The sequence below is a fragment of the Stegodyphus dumicola genome, chromosome 8, assembly GCF_044657685.1.
Source record: "Stegodyphus dumicola isolate Sdum_Otavi_A_Nest chromosome 8, ASM4465768v1".
NCBI lineage: Eukaryota > Metazoa > Arthropoda > Arachnida > Araneae > Eresidae > Stegodyphus > Stegodyphus dumicola.
The window spans coordinates 14954957-14982816 of record NC_140775.1 but is presented as its reverse complement, the minus strand read 5'-3'; the positions used below and the strand labels follow the sequence as shown (position 1 = coordinate 14982816).

Sequence of the window (27860 nt, the reverse complement as noted above, 5' to 3'; positions counted from 1 at the left end):
AAACAAAGAGATGCATTAGAATCTCACTTTGAGGCCAAACCTTCAAAAAGGAAAACAACAAGGGCAGAAGAAAAGAAATAAGCACAGATAAGGAGAGATGAAACTCACCAAGAAGATGATCGTCTGAAGGGCTAGGGTACCTCAGAATTGCCACACCCGTACTTGCAAAAGTGAGCCCCTTAGGGGTATGTTTATCCATGATTTCTTTCTTAATTTCAATGGTCATGGCTTCCTTCGTTTTCTTCGCAGCCCTAGCTGAGGCAACAATCTTCTTGTGATGCATCATGAAATAATTATTTTAATGTTAAATGTAAAAAACAATTAACTAGCAAGCGTACAAACATGTATATCAAAGAACACTGAGTGATCAGATGAGGGGATTCCCCGAGATGAGCCGGATTGGGAAATGCTCAATGCTTACGAATGGCCTGAATCATTGCTCATTACTTGAGTCAATGTTTGTAGTTAGAGATGAATTTTTCACTCATAGTTTCCTCATATCTGGAATTGCTCGTGTATAGAGGTACTTGTACCTTGAGGTTCAACTGTATAACACATAAGGATACTTTTGCACAATGAACATGTTAATCAATACTTTACACCAAAGTATCTATGCAGGGTGCAGATTTGAACCTGATGATGGCATTACTTATTTAAAAGGTAATAAAACTTTATATGGTTTAGATACACTTCATATACACAAGAAATTCAAACAGTTCAATAGAATTTTTAAAAGAAATTTTGTGTACACATTTTGAGCAAAACCCATGTTTATGAAAAATACATTTTTTTATATTTATTAGAATTTAATAATTGTAGTGAAGTGAATGAGATAAAATATTTAATTCAATTGTTATGGATAAAACACAACTACCCACATATAATTCAATTTAATTTGTGAATTTCACAAGCATTATTAAACTTATATTCGCCTGATAGTAAATTACAGTAACACAGAGAACAATTGTAAATTAGATCACTTCAAGGAAATGTTAAAAATATTACATGCAAAAATATGTAATTTATTTCTAGAACTTTTTATGCCAATAAATGCTACTCATTTTTTTTTTTTTCCATTACTCTTTTCCGTTCTCCTTCCCGTCAATAATTTTAAACAGAGATTTACTAAAAATTCACAATATGAATTACTGTACATTAAAAAATAGCATTACTTTGATAACAAGTATAAGCTTTACTATCTTGGCAATGAAGTACAGTAATTCTAGGTCTTGAATGACATTAAGGATAAGACAGTTACCAAACTGAAGTCATCAAAATGTATTAAGATAAAGTAAAATGTAAACATAAATAATTACATGAAGTAGTGACATACCTTTCCAGAAAGTGTCTTGAATGCTTCAGACATCCAAGGTAAAAACTCAATGAATAATGAATTTGTACAAATGACTTGTGATTGTTCTGAAATCAGCTGCTGTGCAAAGTTATTCCAATAAAGATCTTGGCCTTTAATATGAGGTATTATGTTGCTTTGATAAAAGAGACATTTCCTGAAAAACAAAATAAAATAAATAAAAATACGAGCATTATGACAGCAAAATAAAGGAAACTATTTTAGTTTGCAATTAGACTTATTTTCTCTCAAAATCAGAAATCCAAAAACATTTTTCAAATGAATTTATGATTCAATTTTTATTGCTGCATTTTATCACTCAGTATTCTTAATCACCAACTTCCATTTTTTTGAGTTAATACCTTTCCATTAAGTTTTGATTTTAATCTACAGTTACAATCACCTCTAAGTTTTTCAGTCAACATTTTCTATTATTTTATTATTGAAAGGCAAAACATTTTTTATGACATTAATGTCAGTGCATGGTTGGTAAAAAAAAGTGGAATGGTAAATTCTGTCTCACATGACTTTCATGTATTTGCTTTCATTGACACATTATCTCAATTACAACTTGTTTTGGCCTAAAAAGCTCAATTAAAGTAAATACATTACCTAAAACAGAAACACGAAGATTTCTATAAATAACAATAAAAAAAAAATTCCTCCCCTACTAATTAAATGAGAAAATATTTGTAAGCAGCCTACCACAGAACTTCAGAGTATTCTGAAAAAAGATTACCAAAAGTGCAAACTTAAAATCTTTTATTCTACGATACTGTGAGCTTACCCCCTTTTTTTCCCTCAATTTCAAAAAAAGATTTTAAAGTTGCATTTTTGTAAATATTCATACTTTTAAGCAACAGTACTACCATATTTCTTCACCTTTCCCGCCTGCTAAGTTTTTAGTGACAGGTTCTGAAAATTAAAAAAACATTCGCATAATTTTCCCCTTTCTCAATGTGTTTAGAGAACAAGCTTCCTTAAATTTTAAAATGGGTTTGTTTATGTAGTGACTGTTCTTCTCTTACTAACAAAGACCTGCAAAGGTCAAGGTGAACCCTTCCCTTCTAACTGCTGAATTTTTATGCTAGCCTAATACAAGAAACAGCCAATCACAGTGAAGCAAACATAAACAGACATTCAGTTTATGATTTCGTAGCAACTGCACACTCACCTTACCTAATTATTATGATTTGAGGTCTAAGGAGAAGCTGAGACAACAATAAGAATGGGAGAGATTCAAGTTGTAGGAAAGTAGAAATGAAGATGTCTTATTAAATATTGTAATGTTAATATTACTATGTATTCTTATTAGAATATGGATTTCTTTATGAGAAATAATACTGTGATAGTTACTTGCAGTTTATCCAGAATAACTTTTAAGTTCAGTACTTTCAGTTATTATCAGGTTTAACTGATAATAATAACAAAAACAAAAATTTAATATTATTTTATAATTAATGATGCCTATTATTTATCCAATATAAATGGAAATAAAATTTAAATTACATGCATAAAAGATAATACATTGCTATGCATAATAAATTATTATAGAGGACAATATGTATATACAAAGGTATTTTCATTTTCAAGAAATTGGGCTTGCAAATATGGTATTCCAGAAAAATGCTATCTAAATTTGGTTGAAATTTTTAATTCTTGTTTACATTAAGTCAACGCTGAACAAGAACAACATTTACAACTATGCAAAATGGTAAACTCCAAATAAAAGTCTATTCAAGAGTTGCCATTCTATATACATTAATATAATATAATATCATATTAAGTTATATAATAAAAATTCTATTTTAGAAAAGCAAAAGGCCTTAATAAGAGAGATAAAAAAATTTATAACCTCTTAAAAATACTTCACTATACCTGCACTTTCTGCATTTGTATTTGTCTCCATCACACATCTTCCCTCTAAATTTAGATAAATAGTTTTGTACTGCACTAAAATTACCACCTGAAACAAAAATGCATGAAGACAATACATGTTAAAATACCACAAATATGTCTGTAAACAAACAGAATTTTCTTATTCAAAACTTCCCCCCCTCTTAGCTTTGAATATTCCAAAATGATTTATATAATGGTTACTTATACGGGGTTCGTAGCCACATTTTAGTTAAAAAAAATAAGCACATATAAGCACTTTTTAAGCACATTTTAAGGAAAAAATAAGCACCTGTCTAATTACATTATACACAACTGCATAACCTTACAAGAAAAATTAGACTTGTAATTTAAAATATGAGCAATGCAATATTTATTAAGAGAATGGGCATTACCTCAACCATGGAAAACAATTAACTTTTTTTTTTTTTAAATTTTAAATGACAGTTCAATTTACAGAATTAGTTTACAATGAGAGGAAAAGAAAACTATGCAGAACTAAACTATATTAGAAGAGTTAATGATGAAATTTGAGTTCAAAATATAGAAAATAAATAATAATAAGCCATATTAATTGTATTCGTTTGGCACCTAATAATAAATACAATTTATTTTTCCACTCATATTAATATTTAAATAATTTAATTTAAATCAAAGTTCTGAACATTTTCTAAATTTTCATTGCATAACAGTTTTCCCTTAACATATATTCCAAGCAAAGTAATTCAAGTAAAAAAGAGGCACATTTCTGAAATCAGAAGACAGGAAATTGCTTCATTCAGTCATCCTTTAATAGAAAAAATTAACTAACCTGCATACTCGAAAATTGCCGAATATTCTGGATAGTAACTGGAAAAAGAGGAGTAGCGGAGATTGTAGGCGTTCTTTAGATTTAAATTTAGGCTAAATAAAGGATTTTGACATTTTGATATGTGCATCATATAAAAATAGACCAACGGAACTGAGAAATATTCTGCTTAGAAAGCACAGTAAAACTCTTTTAAGTGTTCATAAACAAATCTCAGACTGAACATCAAAATTGATTATCAAGGCAAAATACCGCAAACGTTATTGCGCAATATGTGCCGCGTAATTCTTCCATATGTGAAATTATGCAATCGGAATCAACACCTGCCGGTATTTGGAGAAAAAGAACTAAATAAAGGAACAGAAAGAGACTTACTAATCTGGGGTGTTTCTGATTCTAATTTTCAACAGACTGTATTAAATTTCCGGAAGAGAATCAATCTTCGCTTAGGTTGGGTAGACCGCAAAAACTTTTAGTCCTATTCAATCCAGATTGGGCAGTGACAAAAAAAAAAAAAAAAAGTACGCTGCTACAATATTAGAGATTTTGCGGGAAAACTCCCAACCTCCGTACTGTACAATGTATTGGCAAAAAAAATTAAATTATTTTGACTATTCGATTACTTTCCTTTTATTTAAGCCATTCCGAATATTATTCCTTAGAAAGCTAATCTGTGTAAAAACACACCCGTTTTTGGAAGTTTATCTATACTTCAGTTACTGCAACTATATTATTATAAATATTCATACATATACTCATAATATAAGCATAACGATCATAGTAAATACCAATATGAACTGACCACATGGAACAAGAATGCAAATTATTAAAATCTTGATAGAAATTCAAACGTGTATAGTATTTGGGTGGGAGGAAATGAATACCGAATGTACCGGAATTTTCTACCGTTTTCGCAATTCTTTGACCAATAGAACGACGTTCACCTGTCTGTACTCTCGCGCGCACCATAGGTTACGTTAATGCAGAGGAAGGGAGGGAGGAAGCAATTTCTGGGAGTATGATTCACCATCTGACGTTGCATATAAGGAAGAAAAGTTGTTTGTTTAGTTTCGGCTTTGGTACGGGGAAAAAATGCACGTTCATTAAAAACAAAGGATTAAAAAAAAGCACTAAAAGCAAAAAATAAGCACTAAAAACAAAAAAATAAGGGCTTTAAAGAAAAAGTAAGCACCTATAAGGGCCTTTATATTTTATTTTCAAATATAAGGACTTATAAGCACTTGTAAGGACCGCTACGAACCCTGTTATAGGTTACCTTGAACCAAAAGGTACTATACCAAAAAAAATTGCAATAAACATGCTAATCAGTATCTGCTTCCCACTGTAACATTTTAATTTTCAAAATCGTGAGAAATAAGTCATTTTTCAAAGGGGATAAAATGCAGACCTATTGAAATTTATAAGCCTATTCACAACATACCACAACAATTAACTATTAATCTTGACTGAATGATTTTTTTTTTTTTTTGTTACACTGCAGACGAAAACTAGGATGAAATAAAATGAATCAGCAATTCTACAAACCATTCCTATTTTGCAGCACCTGAAGAAAGTGATACTCATATTGCTGGCAAATTTAATTTAGTATGCTTTTGTTTTCTTGCTTTTGGATAACTCAAAGTATGGCTTGGTTTGATTTGGTTTATTTTATTATGGCAAAGCGCGCAAACACATGGTATAATGCACTTATGTTATAGGTCTTTGGGAACATATGGTATTTTAAATTTAAAATATCATCAATTTCAGCATTTCTTAAAAACGTATTCCATGTAATCCTTTCAGTGTAAATCATTCAAAGATTCCAGAAAACCTACCTACTTTTTTCCCATAAAATTCAAGAAAATAACTTAAAAAAAAAAAAAAAAAAAAAAGTAAAAACTAACCTTCATTTCCACTTAGTAATCTGGAGAGTCGAAGCATTCGAGTTGTGATAGTGCCCTGTATACAAGTCTTATTTTTTACAGCAACTGTACTGGGAGATCACCCAGAATATCGGTGTAGATGATTCTGCGGCTCATCTTTTTATTCATAGCTATACATGGGGAATCCTGTATACTTGAATACAAAAAGGTGCTGCAAGTTGCCTAGTAGCTTGTCGACATGTGTCTTATAAAATATAAATTGATTGAAAATTTTTCTTCAATTTAAAGTTTTTGCTTATTGATAAACTTCATAATTTTTATAGCAACACTTCATACATATTCTTTCTATAAGATCAGAAGTAAAAAAACACAAAATATCTTGGAAGCCATAATGTACATGGGAAGGAATTATAACCAGGATAGCAGACATTTAATTTTTTGATGATTACAAACAGATACAAGAGATCCCATTCTGCTCTATCAAAATTAAAATGCACAGGTCGTCCAACAGTATGATTTGAAGCTGACGTGACCATTCCTCAGCACACTTTGCAATGATATCTGCCAGCTCATTTCCTAGTATGCCCACATGTGCAGGGACCCAGCAGTAGAGGATTTGATACCCTCGACTTCTCAACTTCAGATTTATATTTTGAATTTTGTTAATTAATGTATTCCGAGCTTCTGAGATTGCTTCCAGAGCTTTTAGTGCACTAAATGAGTCGGTATAAATAATGAACATTTTTCTGGCATTATCTAGATATAAAAAAAAAAAGCGCATAATACAAAGCGGTTAGTTCAAAGTAAGCACACAGCATGCCTTGTGTAAGCGCTTACCCTCTGCATGGTGTCCAGTCACAAAGGCTGCTCCAACATGATTTATTGCTTTTAATCCATTTGTGTATAACTGCTGTACTCAAAAAAAGTTTGCTTATACATGATCTCGTTAGTGTTACATTTTCCAAGATGCTGGAATACATGGAGTACCTAAATCTGAACATCCTACCAAGGAGGGATCTTAAAATATTTCACTGGCTGGATATCCACCTTGTCTAAGCAATATTTTCCTATAAGAGAGCATACAATATGGAAAGAAGGCACACAATATGGACACGCTCTAAATAAGCGGTCACACATGTCATTAAGCAAAAGACTCTGACATGGATGATGGAATTGGGATATTATGCTGAAATAACATTGGAGAGACAACTAACTGGTCACATCTCACCTGGAGTGATGGTTCATAGCAGTCAACATAAAGGCTTTGAACTGGGGATGTCCTGAATGCTCCAGAACATATCCACAGAGCCTGATGGTAAATAGGATCTAGTTTCAATAAAACCGAAGATCGTGCTGATCCATAGACAACTGAACTATAGTCCAACCTAGAGCAGACAAGTGCTCTGTAGATATGGAGCAGAGAACCACGTTCTGCACCCCAAGAGCTGTTAGCCAAGACTTTTAATATATTTAATGTCTTGAAATACTTCTTCCTTAAGTACTACACATGTGGAAGAAATGTCAGCTTTCGATCGAAAAACATCCCTAGAAATTTTACAGATACAACTTGAAGGATGGATACCTTGCCTTCTGAAAAACTCCATGCAAACAGTCTTCCGTTAAGTGAATGGAAAACCATTCCTATTTGCGCATTCCTGAATGCTGTGTAGAGAGATCTGCAGTTGTCTCTCTATGTATCTCAAATCTGCACCTTGACAACTGATCTGAAGGTCATCAACATACAATGATCCTGAAACCGAAGGAGGAAGTTCTTTTAAAACCGAGTTTATTAGAAGGAAAAACCGAGTTCATTTTTATGGTGAATAAGGTAACACTTAAAATACAACCTTGAGGTACACCCTCCCTCTTGTTGAAAGCTTTTTGACAACACAGAGCCAATCCTCACTTGAAACGTACTTGTTTTTAGAAAATTCTGGATGAAAATCGTAAGGTTGCTGTGCAAACCAGTAGTGTGAAGATCTCGCAAAATGGCATATTCCAAATTTTTCAATCCGTCTTCCACTTCCATATTGTCTGAGTCTACAGATTCTGAAATATCATCAATTGAGCTATTGCTTATGCATTTATCGTTGGTTAATTTTGCGGAGGTGGTTTTTTGTTTGTTTCGAACTACAGTTTCGTGTTGAATGTGTTGGCTCTGTTTTGTTGTTTTTATTATTTTCGGAAGGTTGTTGAGTGTTTGATGGTTGAACTTTAGGTATGCTGAGATATGTTTGAATAGCAATAGATCTAGTTGACATTACGGCAGTAGCCAAAGATTTATTTAATCGTGGTTGTGAATTTTCAACTAACCTTCTGGCTTCAGCATACGATATGTTCTTCGTTATTTTCGTTGCCTGAACTTCCTTTTCATATTTCCATTCTGGACAAGAGCGAGAGGGGGTTCACCCTTGCAATTGACATACAATGGCACAGCGGTGCATTTATCGCTATCGTGACCACCCATCGAGCATCTGGCGCATATAAGGTTGCCATGACAGGATGTCTTAGAATGACCAAACTGCTGGCATTGGAATCCGGAAAAAGGGATATATATATATTTTTTTTTGCATTGGTTTGGGAATATATGGTTTTACGGGACAGTTCACATACCCAGCCTTTATATTCTTTGGCAGATCAGGCGACGTAAAGGTCAGGATCCCATGTTTAGTGTCAGTCAACTGACCTTCCTTTCGCATCTTGATCTGCCTAGCTCCACAAACATTTTGATTCACAAGCTTGGAAGCGATATCTTCTTCTGAAACAAACAGAAGGTCGATTTCCGAGATCACACCTCTACAGAAATTGAGTGCTTTGTGCGCTGACACAGTTATAGCTACATGTGCAAGTTCTGTTTGTGACAAAAGGGAAGCAGACTGGGTGGCCGATGCAGTGTCAATAAGCAGGTCTCCTGATCAGAGACACTTTATGTTCCTTGGCTCACCAACACATGATTGGATATATTTGCTTACTAGGAAAGGAGACATCTTTTGTAGTTCACCAGAGGGACTGGAAACAACAACAAAGCACAGACAATCAGTAGTTTCTTTGGCATTTGCACCGGTACGGATTTTGTTACTGATGGGTTTGTCAATGACTTCAACATCTTGGTTGGTTTTATTTGACTCAGGTTTTTCTAATATAAAAAGAAAAGCCATGATTGAAAGAGAAAATATTCGGGTCCGACGCCCCGGCCCACCACGGAGCCCAACAAGGGAACACAGATTCCTGTGTTAGGGCTAGCCGGACCTATATGCAAACTGAAGCCCCACAGTCGGCATTCCTGAAAGCAGGAACTCCCGAGAGTTTATCCTCAAGCCACTGACACAAGGACTAGTGACCATACGATTGACACCCGTGAGGACAACTAAGGTGCCTCCAGTTTAGCTGAAGCAGTGTGTTGGGGACAGTACCTCAACCTCAACTACCAGCACCCTCCTTTCCAGCGACATGGGTCTCCATGCACGGCAAACACATGAGCAGTTTTCTCGCCACTCAAAAACTAGAGACAATGGCTGTTCCGGTCTCTTGTGACGATCCCCAAACTCTGAAGAGAGAAACCACAAGGGAGAAGGAAAGTGAAAAAGTTCCAGCCAAGAGGAGAGGAGACAGAAAAGAGGATAGATCACTAGGGCTCCAGGATCCTGACACTCGTCTTACCAAGAAGATGATCCCCTGAAGGGCTAGGGTACCTCAGGATGCCACACCCGTACTCACAAAAGTGAGCCCCTTAGGGGAAAATAAAAAGTAAAAAACATAAAATAAATAAAAGAATTATACATCTGTTCTAAAACTTTAAAGGAGCTGCTCGTTAGTAGATGGAAAAAACTCATCCCCTCCCCGAAAACAGCTATTGATATGAAATACTTGATAGGTAAATATTAAAATGCAAGAAAAGTCAAATAACCATTCTAGATGAAAAGTGGAATACCCGGAAAAAGGGATATATAAATATTTAACTTCTCGATTTTTTTAACTTACAATCCAAGATTCTTATTTCCCCCAAAGAAGTTGCATACTTTCTCCATTTCTAAAGCTTTTTAAGAAAATGTAGCTATTAATTACTTCAAGTCAGAGTGTTTATTGTTTCAGATATAAAGCAATACAACAATCTTTCCATATAGTGCTGACATTTATTTCTTGTATTTCTCCATCCTTACTGGCAAGAAAATATGTACTGTCATTCTTTTTACTTGTATTTCTCACTACTGATGAAGCAATCTGCTCGATTTTCAAAATAATTGATTAATTCCGTTGCTAATTTAGTGCCTTTTGATATTTCTTATAACAATATTTACCCTCAAAGTAAGCAGCACGTTAAAACGAACAAATTTCTCTCATTATTGATATTTGTTATTATTAATACAGCAGATGAACAAATGAAGATATTTGTTTTTAAATGACTAAGCAACTTTTAATCATACAATTTAATTTTTTTCAACAATCTGAAACTGTTCACATAACATGAAAATTATTTCATGATCCAAGAATAAGCATACTTATACATGAACCCTAAACATCAATTCTTAAAAATTACAGAACAACTTACCTGATGACACCTTCCTTCCTAGGTGATACAGGGAAAATATTTTATAGTCAATGTTTTCTTCATCTAAAGTATTTTTCATATTCTCATACAACCTCAATTGAGATAAAAATCCTGCATTTGGACTGGAAAGGGAAAAGGCAAAAAGTTTTTAGCATACAGATACACAATTCCAAATATATAAAGATATCTGGTATTTGTTGGTTATCTGGTACCACCAATGCACCATAAACAATCTATTGGCAATTTCTGTCTATGAAATCTGGTTTTCTGATTTTCAGTGGGTATTGTCTGGCATTCATACTCAGAAAGTCATCAAACAGATTGTTATCTTTTGCAAACTGGACTCTGTCTCCAAAGACAAATGTTTATACATGGACACTCAAGATACAAACTTACATAGAAATAATGATGATAATAATTTTTTTTAAAAAAGTCATCTTTACTCTTCTTTTGAGAAGGAGGTACACAAAGAGAGAACTTTAACAACAAAAAAATCTCATCATTGCAGAAGAATCTAAAACATGTACACTTTCGAACACTCGCACAAAATTGCAGCCAGCACTGATATTTTGGGTGATGTATCAACAGGTACAGATAACCAAGAAATACTAATATCTATTACTAACACAATAATATGATCATTTCCCTGATTTTTAAACAGAAAAATCCAGATAAGAAATATAAAATAAAAAATAATTCTAAAAAGTATTTTTATGGTTCAGTATCATCAAGCTGCTCGGACAATTTTAAAAGTAAACAAGGTCAAAATTTTATGTTGTTCATAGTAAATGGATTGCAACAGCATGCTTTTTCATTTGGGAAAGGGAAGACAATCACATGAAACTACATGTCAAGCTGTAATCCAAGGTTGTATTAAAGTTCTCATTTATCATCACAATAACTTTCATAAATAGCACAAAATTGGATTTTCCCACCTGTAACATTTAAAAATGAAATTTCTTTTAGTGCCTTTTAAACTTTGCTTTGTTTGTATTTTAAATATATATCGTTATGATTTGGCTGTTTTAATTTTCAGCCATAAACAAAATTGTATTATGCTGCAAGATGTATTTTTAAAAGCTACTGTATATTATTTGAAAATTTTATGGCTATGCTATAACTAATGACCATTCACAATGAATGCTATAAAGCTAACTCCCTGTCTTTTTTTTTTTTTTTTTTACTTTTATTCAGATACAATGCAAAACTTAAAAACTTCAAGCCTATGAATCTGTATCTTAATACCAATAAATGATACTAATTGTAATTCCAGTAGTGGATATAATATTAGTAACAGCTATTATGCTGAAAAATTTGCATCAGAGGTATATTAATTGTTCAGATGACAAGGTCATTTATTTTATGATATGATGAACTATGCTTCTCGTCCATCATGAAAAAATACAGTGAGGTTAAATTTGATCTTTAGTCTTTCTAGATTGGTTTCATATCTTGAAGAGATGTTTTAGATAATGGATTTTTTTATGGTCCACTGTTATCTTAAACATATATGTTCTTTTGTACTGGAGATCACCTTCGAAACTGCATTTTTATAGTATATCAGATTTCATCAGCTAGTCAAAAACAGGCATAAAAATTTTCTTGTAATATCAAACATCATTCTTATATGTGGTCTGGTAATAATGCTAACTAATATATGATACAAATTTGCATATGAATGCAGCCTATGAGAAAAATCTTTGATACATTCTCTGAAATAGCAGAAACTTCAAACAAACTCGGTCAAAAGATTCATCCAGTTACTAATTATTATACCAATAATTTAATTGTCCCATCTTTTGCCACAATATATAAAGTTAAACTTTTTAAATTGACTATCTAAGTTTTTTGTCAGACATTATAGCTGCTCTATGCGAAGCCTTTTCGTTAGATGACATATATCCACTCTATAACCTATCTCAATCAACGCAATTAAAACTTATTAGATATTACTAGTATGGGTATACAGATAATTCAGATTTTAAGTTCATCGATGTCAGATGGCATGGCAGCACAAAAAACAATAACTTTAATACCACCACAAAGGGAAAAAAAAGTGCTAAGATTGAGATCAGGCAAATTTGGAAGCTAGGTGGGAAATGCATTGTAATTTGCTTTTCTGGAATGAATATACACTTTGTCACATAGACTCTCACGAACAGCACTGGTATATGTGTGGTAAAGAAATAAGATAAAATTTAATTTGACTTAACACAGAAAAATATGTGCCAATTACATTTTTTGCTGTAATTATTACAGAGGTAATTTTTTTTTTATTTATCCTGAATACAATAAAGGTTTTATAAAATATTTTTAATCTGCTTCATTATTCTGAATACTTTTTTACCTGGACACTTTATATTGAAATTACCACAAATACCAAAGTTTATAAAAATCTCCATTTGCACATGATTTTTTCTTAATCAACTTAAAATAAATTAAAAATGATACTAGGCTGTCCAAAAATTTTGTACAGGTACATACATTTTTTATTTTTATTTTTGACCCCTGCTTACTGACGGTTAAACTTGCACATTTCCTTTTCAGGAAAACTGACCAAAATGATATGTTTCAATAATTAAGTTCTTTATGCTGAATGAAATGCCATGCAAATCATAAATTAATTTGGTGGGTGTAATGGATTAAGATTCTCTTACCTACAGCATGGTTTGCAAAGTGGATCAACATTTTCAAACAAGAGGAAACTTTCATAAAAGATGCACTGCAATCAGGCTGACCGATTAACAGAAATCCTGAATTTATTTTATTTGCCACTGAAGTGCATTACTGTTGATCTGATCAATTTTCATGCGACATGTAGCACCCATCTCAGATATTTTAAATAGAACTTTCATGAACCTTTTATATGAGAAAGGTCTGTATCCAGTACATCCCAAAAATTTTAGCACAAGCTCAACATACTACCCAAGTGGAATGTTGAGAGTTCATGGCAACCATAAAGCACCAATGCTGAATTTTTCTCAATTCAGCTGATGTCTGAGGAGTCACCAATTCATCATTATGACCAGCTGTCTAAGATCCAGGCCAAGGGTTGGAAGAAACATGGTGAGAAGAATCCAAGCATTCCCAACAACAGAAGTCTGCTGGCAAAGTGCTGATGACTTATTTCATGACTGATTACCAGCCAAAGGACAGATTGTGAATGATGTTTACTATGCTGAAATGATTTGCTGTCTGTGCCAATCCTTGAAGGAGAAACACAGTAGCAAATTGATAGCACAGCTGCTCACACAAGCAACACAGCCCAAGCAGCGATCCATATGCTGGATTCGAATTGCTGTATCACCTGGCTCTCACAGAATCATGGAATATTCTCATGTATCTATGTTTTCAATTATGAACAAGCATTCAGTGATTGAAGCTTTTGGCCAGATGATGAAATCACTGCATGTGTTCAAACATTTTTTAGATGACGAAGACTGGCTACTTTTTTCCTGCTGGTATAGGTGCTTTACCAAAATATTGGTAATGAGTGATTGATGAGCATGTATAACACTAAATAAATGTTATTAGACTTTTAATAGGTCTTTGCTTTATATGGAGTTATACAAACTTTTTAGAGAACCTGGTATATTTATTACTATTAACAAGCTTTTTTTATACAATTACATTTTCATAATCATAATGTTAACAGTTGCTTATTTAATAAACTAGCAGAATTATATTAGTTTTTGTTTCAAATGGCGAGATACTAGCAACTTAATGCATTCATCGGGAATGGCAAACACCTGTCTGTCATTCAATCATTTCATCACAGAGAACATTGTCCAAGGTGCACAAGGAGCAACCAAAATTACACCCATGGGAATGGAGAGATTTTGTCTCAGTTTCAATGGAAAACATCTTGAGAGAAGATCCAAAGGTCTTTAACCCCTCTTTCCCTACCATCAAATCTCTTTAAAGGTCTTCTGCTCCTCAATATTTTATAAATATCCAATTATTCATCTATAATAATTTTTAATATTTCCATGGTGCATACATATTAAGGCCTTCTCCAGGATTTGAACTCGGGGAAAATGACATAGCAACCAGCAGTAATAACTACTATACTGATCGAGATAGAAACTACACTAGAAAAATTAACATTTTAAAAAAGTTACAAGATATTTTAAATAGAAAGACATGCATGACAGTGCAAAATTCCTGTATTCAGTTTCTAATTATTTTATTTCATATTGTCACCAATTTAAAAAAGGGAGGTATTCGCCCCTGAAAATGATAAATCTATCGAATGAATTATTGTTTATCACAACCCATCTTGTTATTGGTTAATCACACACACATACTTTTCTAACTCATTTCTAATGGGGCATTTGGTGACCAAGACTGTAATATATAAAATTACCAGATTATCATTTTAAGAAAAATAACATAAAAACATTACCAATTTCCGGAAGAAACGCCACCGGCATCTACGTGTTTAAAACTTAAATTTTCAGCGGGTGCGGCGTTTAGGTGCACTAAAAATAAAATATTTCCTATGATGGTCATTGTACATTGTTTGGATGGCCTTGTCATTGTGCATAGACTGGTGCTGTTCCCACACAAAAGACCACTCAATTGCTTTTTGCGAACGTTATTTTGTTTACATTCTTTCCCTTGAACGGACCTACATGCCTTATTCACCCTAAACGAGATCTCAGAATAATAACATTCTTTCCCCTTTCAAATCAACATTCTCATCAGTTTGAATAGTCTCTCTCCTCTGCCATTCCATGAATCTTCCAGGACCCATCCTCTCCCCACCCCTGCCTTTTCTGCAATTTTTTTCAAAGGCGGACATGACTCCACCTGCCTCGCAATAACGAACTCTGACGTATTTCCCCTTCAGCATGAATGGATTTTTCTTGGCATTTTGCCAAATACAGATCCCATCAGTTTGGGTACAAGTACTTGTTGGATAGTTTTTAATTAGGGAGCGGAAAATTTTTGAAAATGTCTCTAAACGGCACAGAAGCTATACATTTCTTACCTTTAATTTATTTTTGAGTTATGGTTTCATTTCATGCATTTTCTTAACTGGTATGTCATATATCAGGACTTAGGTTGAGTTTTTGCATCTATACGGCCCACGACGATGTCACGCGCAATTTAATCTATTGTGGCGTTTCTGTGTAATTTTAAATTTTTTCCCGCCATTTTTCTCAAGTGCGGCGTTTACGCTGATGCGGCCTTTCTTCCGGAAATTACCGTAATTAGTTTCATAGGTACTATTCAGTTTTGAAGGCCGTAAAAAAATCGCCAAACTATTGTTGATGCCAGTGCTGCCAAAATAATTGCGGCAACCTTAATGCAAGAAAGGAAGTATAATAGTAAATAACTATACAAGATTAATGTTTTAATTTAGATGAAAAGTTAATTTCATATCATACATTTTTATTATTATAATTTATATAAATGGCTAAACATGAATGAATGGAAGCATAAGAGTAAATAACTATTTCAGATCATTATTATAATTTATATAAAAATTGCTAAACATAACTGAGTGGATGCCTGCATCGCTATTTCGCTACCAAGTTATTGCTAGAGCATAGTTTCATCTCGTTGGTTGTTCAAACATAATTTTATATAATGAATGATGCCTTTTTTATGAAAAAATTCTTGGTTAAAGTGCAGAATCGCCCACTTATTTGTTTGCTGCTTTTTACAAGGGTAAAAACAATTGAAATTTTTGTCAAATTTCTTTTACTTTTTAAGTGAAAATAGATGAATGTGTACATATATAAAGTCAAGGGTATGCACAGTGCCATTTTTGTGTAATTCTTGGATTTTTTTAAAAGTAAAAACATGGTCGATGTGCACATGGATACCGAGTATGTGTAATTCTTAAAAATGCATCAAGCAGTGGGTGATTCTGCACTTTACTCAAAATTCTATTGCAGACTTTTCGTAACAGGCAATTCCCAAATTGTTAAATCCATAGTATATCAAAAAAAGGATTTAAAAATTAAACTAGTATTTCAATGGCGTCTTAAAAAATATAGAACTATATAAACTTGTATAATCTGAAATCAGTGTGTATGCTAGGTTTGGCACGCTGTTAAATGGGCACGTTTGCTACATTTGGCACTTTTGCGCATACATTTTCGATGCAAATTTTTTATCAGTCCTTAAAAAACGGAATAGCACCATTTCATATTATAAAATGAATAGAACGTACCATGCACAATAACGTTTGTTTTTCACCTTTTGTAGAGCTTCATCAACACCTATTGAATATTTTTTCATGAGATAAGCAACAACAAGAGTGGCACTGCGAGACACTCCACCATAACTGCAAGAAAATTGAACACTTTCATTAAAAGTGAATAACGAATTCTATAAAACTGAATTTATCTCCCTCTCTCCAATCAAAATTTCTGATACAACATTACTATATGCTTAAAATTAGAATGACTGCTGTTAGTCAACGATTCTTCAAAAATGAGGAAAATGCTGGGGGCTTGAAACAGATAATTAATTTTTGTAATCCAGGTCTTAATTTGCCAACCTTATTATATGCGTACAATATACAGTAGGTGCCACTTAATGTAATCACATTTGTCCATGACTGTTTGAGAACAATACATAATGAGAAAACTATCATTTAAAATATCAATACAATTTAACTATTTTAATATTAATATAATTAGAAATATATAAATAATTACATCCACAATAGGCTCTATTCTTATATACACCCTAATATCACCAAATGTGGCAATATGTGTTCTGCGCTGGTTTTTGGCACGATTGCGTGTTGTATGGCAACCCCGTTGACGTCGAAAAATCTTTTGCTGGAGTGGTTTAATTGCTTATTGGTTTGTGTTGGGTGTGTTTTGAAATGGCCTATGTTGCAATGATAGACGTGGTGGCAAGATTTCAGTTGCGTATTTTAGATTGTGTAGAAAGTAAATTTAGTATTAAAAGGTACGACGTTGGAGTTGTAAACGAGTCTTTTGTTCATGGATGTGTTTATGAGCACTGACGCGTATTTTTGGAATTTCTGTGGGACTTTTAAAACAGAGTCCAAAATGCGAAGCTGCTATGAGAATTCAGACGCAGAAGGGCATTTTTTATAGTTCTTGTGTGGATTTGCAGTCAAATGGTTGCTGGTAAAGTATATGGCTGTCACCAAATTTGGACTGCGGTTTTCGTGTAGTAAGTTAACTTTGGAGGAAGTTTTTATCGTTCCTTTTGAAACTTTGATATCAGAAAGACATGTGATATAGCAAAATCTTGGCACTTTTGCTCAGAAACGTTGTGTGACCGGTGAAATTTTATTCAGGAATGTACTATTATGGTAAGTGTATTTTATTTTACTGCTTTTATTTTACAGAATGTTATGTTCATTGTTTTTTTACTACGAATTTCTGTTGTTATTGTTGTTTTTTGAATTGTTTGTAATTTAGTTTAGTTTATTTGTGCGCAATGCCAAGATTGTGCAATTTGTAGATTTTTTTTAAGTTTAAACAGAATGCTGTGTACATGGTATTCTTTGAAATTCATTGTTGTTACGTTAATGTATCGAAGCGAGGTGCGCATAGTTCATGGATTCTTTCGCTGCCTAGAATGTGCAATTTGTAGATGTTTTTTGAAGTTAAAACGTATTGCTGTGTACATGGATTCTTTTCAAATATTTTTGGTTAGAAACTTTACGGTTTTGCTATCTAAATTTTTTGTTTCGGATTTTTAGCTTAAATTGTGTCTTCAAAACGTGGTTTTTGCATTTGTGAAAACCGCATTTTTGGAGACATTTTAGGCTTAAAATTCAAAATGTAGACCAAAAAATTTAGGTAGTAATATGGCGGCGTGGAGTTTCTTTGGTGACCTGAGGGCGCATATAAGAGTAGTTCCCTACAATAATTCGATTACAGAAACTGTATGGAATTGTTATGCAATTTATGAACTGTTTATATTTATTATGTTTCTGAAAATTATTTGACCGGTGCTGTACCTCTAATCTTAATACTCGTAGAGCATCCTTCATTTCAGCATTTGTAAGAAATTCACCTATTTCATCATCTTCCGAAAGTTTATCACATGATATGCTTGAATTTTTTTAGCAAATACCTGATAAATATCTTCTATCGCTGAAGTCTCAACTTGAGTTTTTCATCAATATCCATGCAAGTATTAAATTCTACATAATTCATATTAGAGGGGAATGCTGTTTTTAGTTCATTATTTTCCTCTATTTCATCATTTATTAAAAGGCTGGCATGCTTAAAACTGTTCGTTGTCTTTTCCAAGACCACATCAAGAAAGATTTTCCTTTTGATTCATCTGCATTTATCCATATTATATACGTTATGAAAGACTTTTATCGCTCATTTCATAGCAATAACATTTTCTCGTTGTTCTAATAATCCCTTGATCATCTTCTGAGGTATTTGCTGGCAAACATATCACTTCAATACACTTAAGGGCAACATTTACATTATGCATTAGTCAGTTGTCATTAAGAAAAAGGATATGTACTTCACTTCATTATTAAAAGCTGCTCATTAAAAATTGCTGACACATTTCTACACCTTTGAATTATACCTACAGTCCGTCAGTTCTAAATCTGAAATGCCCCTTTTTCTCTTGAAATCTCACAAAATTTAAATGTAGGCATTTGATATTCATTTCGATAACAAATAAAATTATTCTTTTTATAGCTTTAGACATGAAACTTCTCCCTTCATTTATTTAGCTTTTCTATCATGAAATGCACTTTTACGCTCAATTATCTGGAATTTCCACATTTCAGGATTTCAGCATTTTCAATAGTGGAGCTTTTACCGTATTTGAAATCTCAAATGAAACTAATTTAGATAATTCTATTTACAACATTTCCGATTTTCTAAATTGTTAGGTTGGTTGGCTAAAGTGCAGCATCCCCCACTTATTTGTTTGGTGTTTTTTACAAGAGTAAGTAGAATTGGATTTTTGTCAATTTTCTTCGACTTTTAAAGTGAAAATAGGTTGATGTGTACATGGATAAAGGGAGGGCACAATGCCATTTTTGTACAATTCTGGAATGTTTTTTTAAGTGAAAATAGGTGGACGTTTACATAGATAGCGAGTATGTGCAATTCTTAAAAACACATCAAGCAGTGGGCGATTCTGCACTTTCCCCGGTTGGTTAATCATAGTGATGCGAATACAAAACGGTACTCTTCTGTTATCGGGACCGGATTCAGAAATGCGTGTATGGATGCATAATCAATTCATAAATATTTTTTAGAAAATAAATTATTATGTATACATATGGGTGTACACATATACAGTCAAAAGTCGTTAATTTGGACACCCATAATACGGACCTCAAAGCTACAAACTTTCTGCGCATGTGTCTACGGCTGTGAATACGTGTGTGCGCATGCGCATAATACGTTTACGCATGCGCATCTAATGTATAATGGTCGGTATAAGCTAAGCTAAAATTATCTAATTCAGTTAATGTTGCAGATTGCGTTGTTCCTTAATCTTTGAATTGGATGCGGCTTATTATTTTTTGCAGACTGTTAGAGCAATTTTATAAAAGTAAGCTTGAACTTTCGATTATGTCAAATAGAATTTCCGATATATATTTACTAATATGTAAAGGATCTACAAAGCAAAAGTATGTTTCATGTCCATCAAACAAAAAGTGGAATTGCTGCAAAAAATTGGTAAAGGCATATCCTTTGTTTCTCTAACAAATCCGAAATCTGTTTATCAATTTCAGGGGGACATCGTGGCGCACAATCAACTGGAAGCTGATCTGTCAGCATTATCCTTTTCTTCAGGGCAGATGTTTTTATTTTATTCAGCTTATAATTCCTTACTAAGTGTAGTATTTCATCTCGACGTATTCCATCTTTGATATGATTTAAATCAAATTCCATGTCATTATAAATATCACGAGTACACATCAAATAGTTTTCTGGTTACAATTTTCTAATTTCGACTATGCGTAATGTATGCTTTACGCATGTGCACGTTGAAAGAAATGTTTGGCTAATCTTTAGAATATGGTAAGAGGTAGTTTGATGACATTTTGGTAAGGCGATAAAGGTTACTAGCTAGGACTTTAGCAGTGTACACGGATAAAGTCAAATGTGTGCGCAATGCCATTTTTGTGCAATTCTGGGATGTTTTTTTAAGTGAAAATAGGTCGACGTGTACATGGATACCGTATATGTGCAATTCTTAAAAAGGCGGCAAGCAGTTCGAGATTCTGCACTTTATCCCAAATTCGCACCTAATCTTCGTCATGATTAAGTACTTTTGTTCCATAAAAGTTCTAGCATAAGCGTAATTCGGCTAGCAGATTGTTGGAAAAAAAATGCTGAAGGGGGAAAAGAGAAAAAAAAAAAAAAAAAAACCATGCCTTTACGTCGTGAAAACAAAATGGCGTCCAAACAAAAACTAGCAGGTTGCTGTAGCAGGGTTGGTCGCCAAAAAATCGCCAAGTTACCATAATCCAAAGATTAGCATGTTTAATAAAGTAAACAAATCAATATTAAGCTTTTTTTTTTTTTTTTTTTTTTTTTTTGTAAATTCTGATACCCTTTAATTCATAATTGCTCCTTATTTCATAAATTATGGTTTCATATTTTTAATTTTATAATTTCTGCATGCCACCTTACCAGATTTAAACTGATGATCTATAATCCGGAAAAATCGATAATCCGAAAGTGCCGACGAGTCCGGATTAAAGACTTTTGACTGTATATACATAATCATGAATATATAAACATGCACAAATTTATTCATGATAATTTGAGCTTAATGTTACTGATAGACAATAAAATAAACTGAATGATAATTTAATTCTGGCAACATCTGCAATTAGAACATTGTATGCATTCTGATGTATCTGTGCTAGTGTTATTTTTGTTTTGGTGACAATAGAAAAAAAATCAGCAATATAAACAATTTTGAAAAGAAAACAACTCATTTTCATAAAACAAATATCTCATTTCATTTAAAATTAAGCACTGTAAACTAAAAAAAGTGTTATATTTTGATCCATATGCAAGTTGACGCCCTTCAGAAAATAGTTCAAGACATTCTCTGAATATGACCATAAAATTTATTTGCTTCGGAATAAACATAATATTAAGCTGTTGGAAAGTCCATATGTTAACATCTTCTTTGTTAAGTCTTTTACTATTTAGTTCATACATTCTGCAAGTGATGCATATTTGAAATGATAAAAATGAAATAATAAAAATTGTTAAACTGAAATGCTAAATCTCTCACATTTCTATTCATTATACAATTATAAATGCGTAATACGATAGAAATCCACATTTTAAAACAGTTCAACAGTCCTCAAAGAACTGCTCACTTATTTCCAGCTAAAGTAAAGCGAAATACAAGTGATATCGAAAATCGCATTAATTTGTAATCATTATATAGTTTACAAAAAAATAACTATATTAAAGTTTTTGGTTCCAAACCACCATTCACTTACCTTTACAAAAAGCTAATACGTTTAAAACAGCAACTTTATATCATGCAGACAAATTAGAAAATACTACATAAGATACTCATTTAAAAAGCAAAACATTATACCAGTGCACAAGGCAACCGCCTTTGTCTTGTCCTTCTTTAATAAACGCATTTGATCTTTCAAAACACGATAAAATGTCACAGTCTGGGGAATCTTCCAAATCAATAAACAAAGTTTCGATTTCTAAGTTCTCAGGTTTGGTGATAGGAAACATATACACTGTCAAAACATGAGTGATGCCGAAGCATTTTAACGTCTCTTCGCTTTCTGCTGCGTCAAGATTTCCTAGGAATAACCTCGATTCAATTTCATCGCACTCTACCATAGACGATCTCTCGAAAATTTCAAACGAACACATAAAAATTTCTAATTTAAAACGTTAAAAACACACAGCACGAATCACCCGACAAACTCTGCCTGTAATATGTCAGTGTCAATTTAATGGTGATGTTGCCAGATTCCTCAATTGATTTTCCCCCCAGCCTTAGGTAAAATTATTCCCCATATGTTTTGAAACAATTTCCGAGTCTTCATACATATTTAAATGTAAAATGAAGTCCCTTCCCCTCTCCTCCAGGAATACGCACAGTCTTATTTTAAGCAATTGTTTTCAATATTTAATTTATATTGCAGTTATTATTCTTTTTTAAATGACGGAAGTTGATATATATTATTCCCTGTAACTAGGGCTACGTACAATTCTGTAAGGTATTTTTCACATTGGCCATCCCGCCGTTTCATAAATATACCAATTTGTCCCGTTTTAAATGAAAAATATGTGTGCTTGTGTTTATCAGGCAGTCATTTAAAGTTATTGAAAACTTTTAACCGTTTACTAGAAATTTAAACAAGTGGAAGTTGAGAAAACTGAACTGCTGCACCATTTCCCCACTCTGCTGCAGTTCTAATAATTAATTTTTAGAATCGAAAGTACGTGTGCAGTTTCTATAGGAAAATAGCGTCCCACCTTATTGGTTGTTTCATTTCTACAGCAACACCAAAAACATGCTTCATGGGATTTACTCTTTTTGTCACGTCATTCTCAGGAAAATTATCCCGTTATGATAGAAGAAATGCTTGGGGATCTTAGCTTGAAATTCTGGTTGCCATTTGAAAGAGATCAAGGGTCTATGATTTTGTAGTGAACGCATTTTAATTCAAAAGAACTGCGCTGCAGTCACTCTTTAACCCTTTCCGTCTCTCCCACTACGTCAGTAAACGGGGGCCGCCGGCGCACCTGTGCCATCTCTTGCTAGAGTTTGCCATGTGTAAAAATGTTTTGTTTAGCAAATAAATATCGTTTATAAAAAAGGGATTAGCGTTTATGTCATTACACCTCATCTGCATCATGACCACAACATTGGCGACCAGGAGATTTCTTCACACACTCCTTCGCATGCTCTCCCCTACACAACCTAACAGACACAACACACACATGCCAACAAAGTTCTGTCAACGATGCTTTCCCATACATCAACGGATCCAATTCAGCACTCCTACACACTGCAGCCGCAGCCCATCAATCAATTACATGAACGCACTAAGCTCATAACCATGCTCACAAAGCGGGCTTAACCAACAGCTACTAATCGTTTCTCCTCATATCATATCAAAAACTGCTTGGTGTAAGGATTTTGAGAACTAATCAAAATGATCGCATTACAAAGCATTTCGAATATCAGAATCAATCGCACGTGAGCTATTTTGCAACAACGGTATGATATTTGACTGCCACATAACAGAACTGTCGGGATAAAATCCCAAGCTCATTAGCATCTTGAAGGGCACGCGAAACCCAGTTTCTGCTGCATTTCCCATTGGGGATAATAGACGGCAACAGGACCAAGCAGCACCAAGTGAGCATGCCACGATGTGACAGCTACAATAAAGAAATTCAACACATGCTCGGAGATAAAAATGCACGGATAAAAAACCATTGGTATACGCTTTCAGATAAAAGCCTGATAGATATTCTCCACGTCAGCTACATTATACATCTCAATTTTCAACGGATATTCGACATCTAAATGGCAAAAGTTTCATTGCTGATACATTATGTAGGATAGAGATCAATGTTATCTCACACCCACCTGCTCTTTATAGTAAAAAATTTGCTGACCAGCAATATCACAATACTGAAGTGCAACAACTTCTTCACTCAAATTCATCACTGAAGTTGGAAAAACGTTATTTTCCACTGGAAAACACATACTTGTTTTATGATAAATCAAACCAGCATCTCCGTCCTTTCGTTCTTAAATCTTTTAAGCAACTAATTTTCTAAAATTTGCATTATCTTTCGCACCTCAGAATATCAGTTACCACTGATTAAATTCTCAAATGGTTCGTTTGGCCTGGAAAATTCGATGTTGTGACAAATGTCAATGAGCATGTCTTCAAGCATACTAAAGCACTAATTAGCACATTTGCTATAGCTGACGAGCGTTTCTCTCACATGCACCCGGACCTCTACCATTCTCGGATGGTAATCAGTATTGTGTGACCATCACTGATAGACTCATTTGATGGCAAACTAGATTTTATTTCCTGATTTTTCTCTCTCTTTCACTTTTCCTGATTTTTCCCTTTTTTTATAAATATGAACCTGGATTTTGAAGTTATTGCAATAAAATATATAGAATCATTCTCGTGAAAAGAACTTGAAACTATTCACTCAGTTAGCAGTTAGAAAACGAAACTAAAAATTTTAAAATAGCTATGGTTTTGGTGGTCAGAGCTTAATTTCTAAAATTAGAAATGACGGAGCCTTATGGAAGGCCACCAGGGAAAAAGAACTAAAATAAGTAATAAAACGGTAAAATAGTTAATGAGTAAAATAATTAAATGACAGTTGAAATAATTAGATAATTAAAACTAAAATTGAATAAAATGTATTGAGATAAAAACACTAAATTTATTATATTAATTATAAACAATTAAATGATTAAATAAAATACCCAGCCTCGTCTTATTTAGGTTTCCTGCTAGAAGTATAATTTTATTCAAAATGTAAAAATTAGCTCAATCTTGCTTAGGATTAATTTTACAACCTAAATACACAATATACAACGCATTATTTCATGGGATGATAATAACAAAGACAATTGCTGTTCAGCACATCCCCCTCCCTCCAAAAAAAGGTAAAACGGTTAGGACGTCCCTATTGAGAACAGTGTCAGAGTATAGAAGAAATTTAATTGTTTAATTGGAGGATAAATAGGTTCGAAAATAACGGGATAAAAAGACCAACATTTTCTTACAACGGTTCCCCATACGAATATAATTCTAGCTATCAAAGAGAACGTGGTAAGAAGAAAAAACTCCTCCAAATCCGATAGTTCATCTGTAAGCTAAGAACAAACGTAAGATTCCGCATAAATGATCGCTTTCATCTCCGTATTTGGTTACATCATTCCAAAAAGTCTGCAGGAAGGATTGATTACTCATAAAATTTATTCACTCTCATAAATTCATTGTATTTCCTGGAGTATTAACTCTTGACATGACGGGAGAGGCTTTTATTTTTTGAAATGTCTCAAACTTCGTCCGGTGATTCCTTGACATGACGGGAGAGGCTTTTATTTTTTGAAATGTCTCAAACTTCGTCCGGTGATTCCTTGACATGACGGGAGAGGCTTTTATTTTTTGAAATGTCTCAAACTTCGTCCAGTGATTCCCCCAGGGAAAGAATACGCGTGTATTCAGAAGTTAGAATCGGATTTTAAGGTTTACTTCTTATTAAAGTAAAATTTTCGAGATCAAAAGACTCTTTTTCCGAAATTGTGGTTCAGTTACGTAAAAGAAGGGCCGTAGTCGTACTATTTAAAGCTCCTGCGCAATTTAAGCTCTGTTGGTGATATTAGAAAAACTATAAAATTTGTGCCTCTAGATTCTGAGAATAAATGGTTGGTTGGCTGGTTAATTGACTACGGAAAAGCCCTCCTGAAGTAGTAGAAAGGAGAGGAAGTAGTAGGAGAAAGTAGAAAAGGAAAGAAAAAATGGATAGCCTAAGAGGAGTGATATCAGACGATATTAAAGGACGTAGCAGCCATTTTAATCAGTAGCGGTATGTAAATTAATTGTACGTAATTTGCAATATAATAAGATGTTAAATCATTTGTTACAAGTAAATTACTCAGTCTTAAAAATACAGCAAATGAATAGTCATTAGTTTTGTGTTTCACATTGATTCTGTAGAAAGAGAAGGGCAGTGTAAATAAAAACAAACCATATGTGCATCGCGATGTGAGGAAGGGGCACAGGGAACAAGTAATATAAAAAATAATTTTTAATGTCAATTCCTACTTAGGTCAACAAAGAAAAATTTTAAAACTACAATTTTTTTTAAAATAAATAATAAAAAAAATACAAATAAAATAAAAATTAACAAAAATTTTAATATGTGAAAAAAACTGTATTAACATCAAGTATCATCCACTACAAGTTTAAAAAATATATTTGAACTTGAGTGGATGAATAAAAAGTATTTTATTAACGATTGAAAATTAAATAAAATTTAAGTCAATTCCTACTTAGGTGAACAAAGAAAAATTCTAAAAATAAATAAAAAAGAGAACGAGAGGAAAAGGAAAGAAAAGGTGCTCAGAGAGAGAATATCGATTTAATTTAAGTAATAATTTTGTACATATGTAAACAATTGTAGTGAAATTATATGATAAATTGTAGTGTTTTTTTATGTAATGCAACATGAAAAATCGAAAGAAGAGAAGCTTTGACGGAAAAGTAAGAATACAGGGGACATCCATTTAACATTGAGCTTTCTCCCTAATTTGGCGAGATACTGCCAAACTGGAGATGGTTTTCATGACTAATTTTTGCCACCAAATTCGGCGAGAGATCGGAAAAAGTTGCCAAAATTGGCGACATTTGGCCCTCTATGACTGTAAGGAGTATTATAATTGAACAACTGTAATTGATGCTAAATGTAGCTCTAACCGTATCCGGCCCTCATATGCCTTCCAGTAATTTCAAGAAGGTACTAGAAATCTGTCGGCAGTCGGAAGAAACCTGTATAAGACCTGGGAAAGCATCAGGTTCTGAGTACTTGCTGTTTAGTTCAGTGTGAGCTCGAAGTATTGAAATATCTCCGTGTTAGATTCGTTCTTTAGATGCGCTTTGCATCGCGTTTTGTATAACTTTCTTACTACTTTGAAGTATAACTGCTGATTGTGCTCTATGATACTATGAAGAGTTGTGCGAGTATTTTTTTTTGAAAGTTTTAGAGTTGTAAAGTGTTTATTTTGGTAAAATATATTTTATCAAGCTATTGTCAGTTCTTTGTGCATTCAATCTATTACATATCCGTACGCACGCCACAGTATTAACTTTTTCTTCAACTTAAATTATTTGAATATGCAGGTAAATGCTAATCGTGTTTTTTTCTTAATTATTGTTGCGAAATGCCCTTCTGCAATAAGATAGTTTCCCCGCAAAGCGGCGTTAGGGTTGCTAGAATGTAGCAAAGAAAGGCAGGGTTGCCAAACTTGGTGCGAAATCGCCCATTTGGCGATATGCCATGGACGGAGCGAGAACATTCTAGAACGAATTCTCAGCGGTTTTCTTGTAAATATTCTGGAAGACAGGTCAAGAGCTATATATACCCTGCCTGTATGCGGAATAGAGAGTATCTTCAGTATGTTGAGTTCAATAATAGTGTCTCGCGTTCAGCTTGAGAGCGATCGACCGAGTCGGTAGCTGTACTTTAGTGCTTTGCGTGAAGCTGTCTTCACCGTTATAGCCTGATAGCCTGAGTTGCTGATTGTTTCAGTAAATTGTAGTAATTTCAGTTTAATTGTAGTTTTTCGAAGATTTTAAACGTGTTCTTTGGAACTCTCCTGTGTAATAATTTGTATTTTGATTCT

The 27860-nt window shown here is 33.4% G+C and overlaps 1 protein-coding gene across 5 annotated transcripts in view; it reads right to left on the bottom strand.

Annotated features, from left to right (window-relative positions):
- The window catches only part of LOC118193873 (dual specificity protein phosphatase MPK-4-like), a 42482-nt gene extending 20053 nt beyond the window's left edge, over window positions 1-22429 (bottom strand). Inside the window, exons 1-6 of one of the 5 annotated variants that reach the window (XM_035365036.2) lie at window positions 22041-22428; window positions 16672-16785; window positions 10488-10609; window positions 3230-3317; window positions 1334-1508; window positions 109-271 (exon numbers count right to left, since the gene is read on the bottom strand). In XM_035365036.2, coding sequence (XP_035220927.2) covers window positions 109-271; window positions 1334-1508; window positions 3230-3317; window positions 10488-10609; window positions 16672-16785; window positions 22041-22336 — 958 coding nt within the window. In that variant the 5' untranslated portion in view covers window positions 22337-22428. Of the gene's footprint in view, window positions 1-108; window positions 272-1333; window positions 1509-3229; window positions 3318-10487; window positions 10610-16671; window positions 16786-22040 lie in introns of all 5 variants that reach the window. The other 4 variants (XM_035365037.2, XM_035365039.2, XM_085821596.1 and 1 more) reach the window with 4 other exon arrangements.
- Between the last annotated feature and the right edge of the window lie 5431 nt (window positions 22430-27860).